General features: G+C 43.7%; 1 protein-coding gene across 4 annotated transcripts in view; it reads right to left on the bottom strand.

The window, feature by feature from the left end:
• Positions 1 to 12,379, bottom strand: part of DLG2 (discs large MAGUK scaffold protein 2) — a 4,361,751-nt gene that overhangs the window by 101,148 nt on the left and 4,248,224 nt on the right. For all 4 annotated transcript variants that reach the window (XM_085623221.1, XM_085623223.1, XM_085623224.1 and 1 more), the window contains one exon: positions 8,836 to 8,937. In XM_085623221.1, the coding sequence (XP_085479347.1) occupies positions 8,836 to 8,937 (102 nt within the window). The remainder of the gene's footprint in view (positions 1 to 8,835; positions 8,938 to 12,379) is intronic.

Genomic DNA, 12,379 nt, shown 5'->3' with positions numbered 1-12,379 from the left:
TCTGGGGAACAGAGAATGGAGTCCAGCCTAACATGTAGCTCATGTAGAGCCGAGAAATAAGAGTAGTCCCGCTCCCCTGGGTGATGCGCCCTCCACGTGTCTATCAGCTCCCAGCGCCTCTGCCAAGCATGGCGAACCTCCGCTATTCTATGCGAGGAGGCGTCAGGGAGGGGAGGATGAGACCTATCCATGGTCACATCCGCGATACAGTTAAAATCTCCTCCCAACAACACAGAACCAGTCAAGACCCACGCCAGCTTCTGAGATAGCTGTGTAAAGAAAGCCGGCTGCTCCACGTTGGGGGCGTATATGCTTGCTAGAGTGATATCTCGGCCATCCAGACGCCCCACCACCACCACAAAGCGCCCCTCAGGGTCAATTATCTGTTGTACACATTGGAAGGGAACCCCCGCTCGCACCCATATCAATGTCCCCCGCGCAAAGGCCGAGTACGTAGTGTGGAAAACCTGACCCCTCCAACGGCGCTGTAACGCAGCCCCTTCAGTCTTAGTCAAGTGGGTTTCCTGAAGCAAGGCTATTTGGACCCCCCTCCTTGTCAGATAGGCATGTACTTTGTGCCGTCTGTTCATCGTGTGCAGCCCCCTGACGTTCCAGGTCATAATTTGTATGCCTACGGAGGTACCCATAGTTCGGACTCTATATAGCGAGCGCGCCAACTCCCTTGAGCGACATGTCTGACCCCCCCCCTTGTCCCAAACCCTAACCCCTACCCAACTCCCACACCCCACGACAGGCACACAAAAACAGGTCCCCATCCAAACTAAGGCAGTCATGCTCAAAACCAAGGGAAGGTGGAGGTATGTGTCTCGCCCTCGACATCCCCAGAACCCCACCCGGCACCCTCCGCCAACTCCTGGTCATCCTATCAGGCCCCGTGAGATAGCCAAGCCCCCCCAGCGGGTATCAAGTAGTCCATCGGAGCTAGAGCCCATAAGAGGTCGCCCACCGGCTCCCCACCAAGAGACAGGCTCACAACCTAGCCAAACACCTCATCTGCCGTCTGTGGGGTGACATCCGGAAGTTCAACATCAGAGAGCCCCCGGACACTGCTTGCCCCTGAGCTCGCAGAGCTGTCTCTCTCTCGGTCCTCAACAGCACCAGCCGGATCACCAATCCCACGGCTAATAGTCGCCACCGCCAAGACTGCCCTGTCTCGTTCTCGCCGGCGGTCAGCAGGAGAAAGGGGCCTCCGCAATGGAAAGACAGGGGACATCCACCGCCGGGGTGAATTCAGGTGTGGTGAACTTGGCCCAGCTTCACCTCAGGTGTCCAGCCAGTCCCAGGCGGCCTGCGGAGTGAGGAAAAAGTGCGTCTTTTCCCCAGATGTTACCCGGAGGCGGGCCGGAACCAACATCGCATACGGAAGATGAAGTTGGCGCAGTTTCCGCTTCACAGCCAAAAAGGAAGATCTCTGGCGTTGCACCTCCCTAGTATAGTCCGGGAATATCATCACTTTGCTGTTCCCAATCTGAAGGTTCTGTTTCTCGCGGGCCCTCTGCAGAAGAAAGTCTCGGTCCCGATAATGCAGCAGCCGCACCACAAATGGACGAGGCGAAGCCCCAGGCTCAGGCGGACGCCCCGGGACCCTGTGAGCCCGTTCCAGCGCATAGAAGGGAGAGAGACCCTCCGGGGCCACTGCAGCCTTCAGCCAGTTCTCCAAGTAGTGCACCGCATCTGCCCCCTCCTCTCGCTCCGGAACGCCAAATATGCGGAGGTTGTTTCTACTTGAGCGCCCCTCACTGTCCTCAGCCCTCAACTCCAGGGTCTTAACCCTATGCGCCATCTCTTTCAATGAGCTTTGGAGGACGGCGACCGCCTCCGGGATGGGTTTCATGGTGGTCTCGTTGGTCACCACCCTCTCTTTAAGCTTCCGGTGAACATCTTTCAGGAGAGTGAGATCTGATCCAATGGAGTCCATCCACGCTTCCAATGCCTCCCGGGAGGATATGATGGCCTGCATAATGTCTCCCAATGAGGGGTCTTTGGGCTGCTCCCCACCACGTCCCTCGGCCATATCTCCCTCGTTATCCAAATGTCGTTCCGGCTCGGTCGGCCGCAGCGCCTCGTATCTCTTGTTCCTGGGCACTCTCCCCATCCTCCCAGTTAGAGGCGTGAGAACCATGGTGCGCGCACAGAGGTCAAGTGTCCCACCCTTCCGCGGCAAGCAAGGAGCCGCCTCGCTCCCACGTGGGCACAGTGGTGTCGCAGCCCCCACACGAAGAGCCCGGCAGCTTCGGGTCCCAGCGTTTCCAGTCCGGTTAACCCCCGGGAGTTACTCTAGCCTGCCCAGCGGTCAGGCAGTCAGTTCGTCTGCGTGCAGGCGGGCCCGCCCCCAGGACGGTGCAGAACACAGGAGGACACGCAGGACCGCCGCCGTGGCCCTCCGATGTAGCAGGCCCTGGGCTTTAGGCGGGACGGGCCTGAGTCTCCAGGGAAGGTAGCTCCCACCTCTCACACCGCAATGCAGGCCCCGGTGCCCACGTGATCCAGTCACGAGCAGCGACCTCACTCTCTCTCTGGAGAAGCCACCGTGCCACGCAGCTCTGGTAATCAAGGGGTCCCGCCAGCACCCACCAGGGGGGGAGTACCGCACTCTCCTCTCGCCTCATCCTGGAATCACCACCCCCGCAGGTGCCACCGGCCACAGGCTACTCACTCCCTCGTCATCAAAGGGTCCCCGGGGGTCCACGGCAGTCTCGGCAATCGCCTGCCCCTCCGGGCGTCGCAGTCATCCGCTAGCCGCAGTTTTCTCAGCCCCACGGCCACAGGAGCGCCAGCCACAATCCCAGCACAGGGGGACGAAGTCACCATCAGCCGCCGTAGCCAAGCGGGCCGCCCAGCATCTCCACTCCGCGCCCGTGGGCCCCGTATACAAGATAACCGGCCTGGAAGTAGTCAGGCCTGCTGGAGGAGCCGCGGCGTCCCGCCATCCGCCATCTTGAGATCAGGCAGTCCCGGTCCGACCATCCGCCGTGTCGATCTCGACCTCGCCGCCCCACAGCCTCACCGTTCCGGGGGCTCCCAGGGCGCTCCTCCTCACCAGGCAGCCAGTCCGCACCAGCCAGCGATCACGACATAGCCTCCTAGACTCCCCACCGGCTGGCGTCGCTCCCGCCGGTCATGGCCACCATCTTGGGGTCTCGCTGCAGCAAGAAGCGGCTCGCAACACGAAGCCGAGTTTCTCCCTCGATCTGCGCACCTCACAGAACAAAGCCGGGGAGGCACCAGGTATATCGCTCCCGTTTTCAGCGTCGGGACCCTCTGTATGTCAGCAGGATAAGCTGCGGCGGAGGGCAGCCACGGAGGAGCTCCGAGGTCTGCTGCTGCCTACATCAGCCCCAAGCCACGCCCCCGACAACATACTCATTATGTCACAAGATGGATCGGATTTCCAAAACATCTGTCCTGGGCAACAGAACTCTTAGAGAGCCTAGGTTTCATAATGGATACGGAAATATCTGTTATGGTGCCCACACAAATAATAGAATCCCTGGATTTTTTGTTGGAATTAATTACATCTCAACTAATTCTCCCACAGAAAAAGTGATAAAGATAAAAAAGATGTGAGAGCGCTCTTGTCCAAAGATTCACTACTACTCAGAGATCTAGCAAGAGTGTTGGGACTTTTATCATCTTCCATTCAAGACATTTGTCCAGGTCCCCTTCATTACAGAGGCCTACAGAGACTGAAAGCATTAGGGTTAAGAAAAGTTTTATGATAAAGGAATTCAATAACACTCTCACAAGATGCACAGGAGGAACTGATTTATTGATTAAAAAATATTGAACCGTGGCATGACAAGGCCATCTTCAGGAACGTCCCAGATTTTGTCCTACAGTTAGATGCGAGCAACCGAGGGTGAGGAGCCAGGTAAGGCAATTTGGAAACAGGGAGAAGATGGTTTCTAGAGAAACAGTCACTCCACATAAATTGTCTGGAGATGTTAGGCTGTTATGCCTTAATGAGTTTCAAGTATGTACTAAAAAAATCAAACACACTGGTTCAATTAGACAGTTTTTCAGCAGTGTCATATATAAATCGATTGCAAAATACAAAACGTTGTTGGACTTAGCAAAACAAATTTGGTATTTTGCTTGGAAACACAAAATGATACTAAGAGCAGAATGTATTCCTGGACTTCAGAATGTAAGGGCGGACTGGACCTCCAGGTCCCTGAGAGATTCCAGCGATTGGATGTTACAACCAGAGGTTTTCTTCCTGATACATTAACTTTGGGGTCCAATTCAGATAGATTTATTTGCAAGCCAGCTAACCTTCCAAGTACCAGTGTACTTCAGTTGGAAACCAGACCTCAAGGCAGCGGCAGTGGATGCCTTCCTTCAGTGCTGGGGCAAGAACAAAGGATACACCTTTCCCTCCTTCTCCATGATTCAGAGAGTACTGTGGAAAGTGAGACTAGAGTCCAGCAGTATTATTCTATTGACTCCCTTCTGGAGATCCCAAGTTTGGTTACCCGAGGTAATGGGACTTGCAATTGATATCCCACACCTGGTACCTGTATCATTAGGCCTCCTTCAAGGTCCGGACAGAGAAGAACACCCTTTGGTCTTAAAGGGGAGGATGAACTTTCTTGTTTGGAGGATTTCAGGGGATCAAATAGATATTCAGACCTTTCAAGAGAAGCTAAAAGCTTATGGATGAATCCTAGGCTCCAGAAACAAAGATAAGATAAAGGGGAGTCTGGAGAAAGTGGTGTAGTTGGTGCATAGAAAGGTACCTGGATCCCATGGAAGCCCTCTGTACAGCAAATAGCCCATTACTTAGCAAACCTCTTTGACTCCTGTCTTTCTTATAGAACAATCAATTGCTATAGATCCGCAATCTCTTCTGGCCATGCCCTAGTCAACAGTTTTGCAATTGGTAGTAATCCTTTAATTAAAAGAGTAATGAAGGGTATGAGACTTAAAAGAGCCCCCAAAACACAATACTAATCCATGTGGGATGTCAATTTAATTTTCAAACTGTTTACCTCTTGGCCAAACAATACTTACCTCTCTTTTAAACAGATATCTATGAAAGTATCTACCTTACTATGTTTCATTTCCTTTAAAGGATTTTCTGACATCAAAACCCTAGAGTTAACCAACATATTCTATTCAGGTGAAGGGGTACACTCCGACATTTGGAAACTAACAGAAACTATGTCTGATTCTGTCTTTTACCCCTTTTTTCATAATTGAGAAAAACTGTGTGTGGTAAGATGTATGAAGGAATATGAAAGTAAAATCTGGAATTCAGAGCACATGGTGTTAATTAACTTCTCCTATCCTATGTGAGACCTTATAAACCTGTGTCTACAGCAACCTTGTCCAGATGGATACGATTGATTATGAGTAAAGTGGGTATAGACCTCTCAAGGTTCGAAACCCATTCTTCAAGAAGGACCATGTCTAGTAAGGTCTTTTGCGCAGGTGGCTCTCTACCTGGGATTCTTAAAACAGCCGACTGGTCAAATGCACACACCTTTGTGTAATTATATTTAAGACCAGTAGAGCATGTTAGCAATATAGCTTTAGTGGGCTTTAAACATGCATAATGGTAGCCTCCGGTCTTGTAATGAAATGATGATTCTCCAATTTATATGCAGAGAAAATCTTGAATTCATTGAAGACAACAGAGGCTAACATTATCCCACCCTTCTCACCCTTGAGGGGCGGTATGCTTCAAGGTGAGTATTTCTAAGATTGTGTTTCAAGGATTTGAATGAATTTAACAAATGCCTTTTTCTCTTTAGAGATGAGCTTCATTCATTATTGCGAAAATTTGTCTGGATTACATTTACTGTGCGACTTCCTTTCCTTTCTAGATAATGTCTCGTAAAAGTAAACAAAGATCTTCGAAATGGTCCATTTCTTGTGCGTTTGCAGCTAAAAGAGGAGGATGACTTTGTTTACTGGATACTTATACTCCCTCATGAACATTGCAATGTTTTATGATGCATTTATATTTTTTAAAGGGCTGCATGTTGGAGCACCAATAAAAGGTTTTTGCATAATGTTAGCCTCCGTTGTCTTTAATGAAATCAAGATTCTCTCTGCATAGAAATTGGAGAACTGTCATTCTCCTCTAAGACCATAGTGGATTTGGCCTGAGTGCAGCCACTATTCCTCAGATGTACATTAGTCTGAGAACTGTTTTATCTGCACCCTTTAGAATCAGCATGGACTCAGTTAACCCACATTTCCTGAAGTAGTACCGGGAGCATCGGACAGGTGTTTCTTATTTCTTATTTTGTTTCACTTACATGAGGCTGTCAAAAAGCTAAGTAAAGCTATTTCTAGGAAAAAACTAGTATCATAGGTTATACAATTTAGCACATAATAAAAATAATATGCATTGGGGTTTCAATTGAGCATTCACCAGCGTAAGGAATTTCGAAAAAGCAACACACACTTTTAAGGCAATTATTCACATTTATATCTCACAGCATCAGCCTTGAATCCAGGCTCAATGCCAGAGCAGGTCTATAATAATGTAGAGTGGCTTAGGCAAGCTTAGCAGGTCTCACTCTACACACAGATGTAAAAACACAGGTATCCAGGAACCAAATAAACTGGGTTTACATTGGAATGTACATGAAACACATGGAATTTCCTACATCTAAGCTATTCATAGTTCAACTCTAGACTCCAGTACCTACATTTCCACAGGAAATGCACTTTCCCACCTCTGTCCTCCCAATTTGCATTAGCTTACTCAGGGTTGGGTCTTTCATCATCAAATGGTCAAAGGATATACTTGTTTTAAAATATGCTTCTAGATCAGTGTTTTTCTTCCAGCTGTAAATATCTAAATAATATACGATGTCCAGATGTTGAGGCTTTCTTGTATTTCCTGAGAGTACACTGCAGTTGTCATTCTTTATTATTTATGAAAAGCATTTTTCTGCTTTGTCAATTTTTAGTTTACACTATTTTAAAATGAGTAACTTTTTAAAAACAGCTTAAAATAAGTTTTATAATCATTCATGAACTTCCAAATGAACTCTCATGGTTTGCTGTCAGCAATGCACACTTTTGTATCTTCACATATAAGGTTTGTATCTGAAAGGTGAAACAAACCAGTGGGAATGTGCACTTCTCTTTACGGATATGGATATTTGTTATCGGTGTGGTCCTGGCAGACATTTCATGGAAATATGCTGGTAATGTCCATGATGGCCCAATGTAACACTGTAACTAATAAGCAACAAACACAGAAGTCCCTATATCTTAATGCACAAGAGGACAATTACCTCACCCTGGACCGACTGTCTTGGTATGATGTATAGCAATTCTAACAACCTGAAACTAAATATATTTCCCCTAAAGGACAATGCCTTACTCAAACACTTATGTATTTCTGCCCATCCACAGTATAAAAATACAGCACACAATTCCTGTACAGATTTCTAAACTTGAAACACAAATTATATTAAAAAGATTTATTAAAAATGATTTGTCACATATTCATTCAAATGAAGCTATTTGCATTCCTCCCAATACAGGCTACAATCTAATTTCATTACACATATAGATAAAAACTTTTTTTTTTTAAACAGTCGATGCAGCGTTTCGGTGACAATTCCATATTTTCACCTTCCTCAGGACAAAAGGTTTTCATCAAATCTAGGCAATAAAAATATTTAGTTTAGAGACCTACACATTCCACAAATAAAGCGTGCCGTAAAATCCTGATACTTAATTTAACAAAAAAATGTGGTTTTGTCTATTGCTACTTTCTTTATATTTCCATATATAACATTCTTGTTCTATACATCCACTAACGTAACTTAACACTCAGCACCTCAAAGTTATATAAAAAACTGTAGCATATCTATAACACCAGTTACCTCTATGTTACAGTCAGAATTTCATTACATATTTACTACCATAGAGCTATAAATTTTAATGAGATTATATCCCCCCCAATGGGTCAATATTAAAAGAGACCATGATTTAAGGAACAGGATATAATCTCATTTAAATTTATAGCTCTATGGTAGTAAATATGTAAAGAAATTCCGACTGTAACATAGAGGTAACTGGTGTTATAGATATGCTGCAGTTTTTTATATAACTTTGGGGGGCTGAATGTTAAGTTACGTTAGTGGGTGTATAGAACAAGAATGTTATATATGGAAATATAAAGAATGTAGCAATAGACAAAACCACAGTTTTTTGTTAAATTAAGTATCAGTATTTTACAGCACGCTTTATTTGAGGAATGTGTAGGTCTCTTAACTAAATATTTTTATTGCCTATATTTGATGAAAAGTTTTTGTCTTGAAGAAGGTGAAAATATCGAATTGTCACTGAAACGCTGCTTCGACTGTTTTAAAAAAAAAGTTTTTATCTATATGTGTAATGAAATTAGATTGTAACCTGTATTGGGAGGAATGCAATTAGCTTCATTTGAATGAATATGTGAAAAATCATTTTAAATTATTTTTAATAAACCTTTTTAATATAATTTGTGTTTCAAGTTTAGAAATCTTTACAGGAATTGTGTGCTGTATTTTTATACTGTGGATGGGCAGAAATACATGAGTGTTTGAGTAATGCATTGTCCTTTAGGGGAAATATATTTAGTTTCAGGTTAGAATTGATATATATCATAACAAGACACACGGTCCAGGGTGAGGTAATTGTCCTCTTATGCATTAAGATATAGGGACTTCTGTGTTTGTTGCTTATATGTACACTCCGTCCCTTTACAAAGCATAGGGGTATCTCCCTCCTTTTTAAACAGTGTAACTAATAGCATTCTTTCACATGGACGCTCTGTATGTGTAAAAAGGAAGCAGTACTTACGTGGTACACATGATCCGAACTTATCAGGGAATTCTGATATCAAATCATCGTTGATTCGATCTTTCATTGGACCCAGAATGATAACAGGTCTCGTGTAACTGACTGGAAAATAGAAAGCATAGTTTTGACAAAGAGTGAGATTAACATCATCCTGGATTCTAGCAAAGGATCCCAAATAAACATGTTTAGTGAAAATGTACACAAATTGTTAATGCTTGAGTTGCTGAAAAATATTCACCTCAGTGGTAGAAACATTGCACTTAGCATAAAAAAATGTGTCCTGCAAAAGGTAAATTAGCCAATTGCTAAATAACACATATAAATACTGAACGGAATCCAAACTCGGCTTCTGATTCCTATACACATTTGTTGTACGAAAGTTCTTTAAAGACATGTCCTGGGATTTTGTTCTTGAAAGGGCTGCCCATTGCTAATGAACTAATAGCTGTTTTAATGATATTGAATACTTAAGTTCAAGTTTCACTATTGCACTTCATATTTTTTTATCAGCAGGGAACTGTTGGAACCTATTGGGACACCATGCTTGTAACACTTACACAGTGACCTAAGCATTTGTCATCTATCAAGAGCACAAACTTACAAAAGGCATATCTATATATAAAATGTATATCAATTCATCTAAATACAAATTTAGATTCATAATGAGATACTTTTATTCACTGAAAAAACCTTAATTAAAGGTCAGTTAAGGTTGTGAGGGAGCAGTTGGACTTTATATATCTGTATATGTATTCACCCAAAACCTTTTTTTAAAGTAAGTTATGGTTTTGCCTGCTCATAAGGCATCAATCTATTTTAAAAAAAAAAGCTATATATGCACTAAAAAGACTACAGTTGAAGTGAAGGTTACAAAACAAAGCCCCCCTAAAAGTTGCCAGTCTTGGTTATCTGTGCAAACCATAACTAATGCCCCTACCATGCAGCACTCATAGTGACCTCATACAAGATATCACCAAATACATCTCAAATAGCATAATAGATGACATAACTGATGACCACTGATAACTCAAATATGACACCCTTAATTATATAATTGAAGACATTACTCTTATGGACACTATTTTACAAAATGATTCTGGGATAAATACTACTTTAGAAATACTTTTTTAAAAGCAAAGTTGTAGAGCTTTTATTTTCTCACACTGCCTGTAGAACTACTATATATGTAACTATTGTTGCTATACATACAATGCGCTAAAACTGATGGTGAACATTTTCTTATTTTGCACACATCGATCATGCTGATTACCTTCAAGAACATCTTCCACTAATTCAAAGACTCTGAACATCAAGTAGGCATAACTTTTAGTCACAACTGGTACACTATTACCTTTTTTCTGTGTGTAGTCACACTAGGTACAGACTTTTCTAGCTCTCAGAGGCGCTAGGAAGCTCTTACCACGGCATAGCAGATGAAGTATGCAATACACATTTAATGATTAAACGATATGCACTCCCTTAAATCCTAATGTCTGCTAGAAAATCGCTTAAACTCTATCTTTACCTGGTGTGAACTTCCCACACATTCTATTCTATTTGACTATCTCCCCACATTTTGGGCACACACAGTATGGTAATGTGAGATGTACTGTGCAATGTGCATTGGGGGTGGGTCACATGGCCAGGCCTCTGGCTACATGAAACTCACTGTCTGTGACCAACCTCCACTGAGCATGGCTTTCACCCATGTGCACCCTATAGCACTGATTAGAATATGTAATTCTATCACACCGACTAAAATTTCAAAACTATTGGACGATTTCCACATGCATTGATGCATTAAAATATGATCAGGGATTCAGGTGGATATTACATATGGCCTGCAATAGTTCTATAGCTAGGAGATGAACTATTTCCTCTAACACCTAATGCCTTTTAAAAAAAGAACTTATGAAGTATGAACCATTGCATCTTTCACAAAGCCCCAGCTCATGGTTTTTAATCCAAAGTTTATCCCCTCTGTCTGCAAACGTATTGTAATGTGCACATAAGACAACGTGTTTCTCACACAAAGGGATATCCTTGTCAACCGTAATGAATGTATAACTTGCAATTGTCATTGTATCACATACAACCTTTGCTCAGGGGTAAAATGCAAAACATGTTTTGGTCTAAATTACTGATCTAAAAGCAGACTAGATTGTTGTGCAACAAAACATCTAGGTTAGGCTTTGTGGCCTCATTCGCCCTTAGAAAATGTGGATTAATCATGCACATAAGTGACTTTAATTCTGTCATACTAAGTACAATATCCCATATCCCACTTAACTTTTGCAAGAAGCTCTATGTTTTGTTTAGATGTGAAAACAAATGGACAGAAAAAACATCTACTGTATAAGACTAAAACACTATTTGCCAAGAAAAACAACGACTAGTCTCAAACTGAGTCAACAGCATGAACTTGGACAGATAGAAACCACAACTTTCACCAAATGACAAGTCACACAGATTCACCCTCACTGACCTCACCACCAAGGAACACAAGACAAAGAAAACCACAATGGTTTAGCACTGGCTCTATCTAGTGAATAAAGTGAAACCAATCCTCCCAGAAAGTGATTTCAGAACTTATGGTAAAGCCCTCATATTCTTGCACCTGGATGATGCCAATTACCTGCTCCATGGCCTCCCAGTCATATACTGACACTTTTAACTCAGGAACACTCCCTGTTGTGCCCTATGATGTGGACACGCCCCAGTGATGTCCCTAGCATGTGGCCTTACATGGGTGGTCCCCTAGCACCCTTCGCACAAACCTTTTTTGAATGCAGTAGGCAGCATGAAGAGCAGCTGCCCACCTGACTCCCCCCCGTATAAATTAGGTTTAGAGCTTTGTGGTGTACAGGGACTCAATCATGTTTATTTTCATTATTTCTTTTAGTATTTTGGGTTGCTTGTAAACATTATTTCCAAATATTTTTCAACTTTTATCACAATCATCACAGCGCATGTGCGCGATGAATGCTTTACAAAAACCTCTCTTACCTTTGTCTCCAGGCTTACTCAGTTGTTCGCAACCATTTGTTTGCAAGAATATTGAATTCAAGTTGCAGGATGAATGCTGCTCACCGAAGACATGCCTTCGGTCTTCCTTGCTTGTCATGTGTTACCAGTCTGTTTGGAGGGATTGTGCAATGATTCCCACCAGACCACCTCCTTGGAAGGTGTACCTCTTCCCCTGCAGGTGTTCTTCTTACTCATGGTGGTGAAGCAACACGATTTATCAGCCTCTTAACACCAAAGGTGTTAGGGTGCAGGTGGAAAGATTGGACTAATTTCATCTACCTGGTGCACACACTCATACAAATGAGGTCAGCACAGGTGGATTGAAAGTCAGTGACGTACACCTTTAACAGGTGGTCTCCGCCATCAAGGATTGTCCATAATTAATTAATTTGCAGTTAGTAAAAATATTGGAAGGCTGCTTTATTGACCTGTAATATTTATAGTCCAGCAGAACATGCCAGGGGAACACATTGTCGCAGATGCAGAACTCAGGCGTACAACAACATAAAAGAACCAT

Source organism: Triturus cristatus, chromosome 8, assembly GCF_964204655.1.
Source record: "Triturus cristatus chromosome 8, aTriCri1.1, whole genome shotgun sequence".
Classification (NCBI taxonomy): Eukaryota; Metazoa; Chordata; class Amphibia; order Caudata; family Salamandridae; genus Triturus; species Triturus cristatus.
Note: the sequence above shows the minus strand (reverse complement) of the source record. Positions and strands in the feature narration are given on the sequence as shown.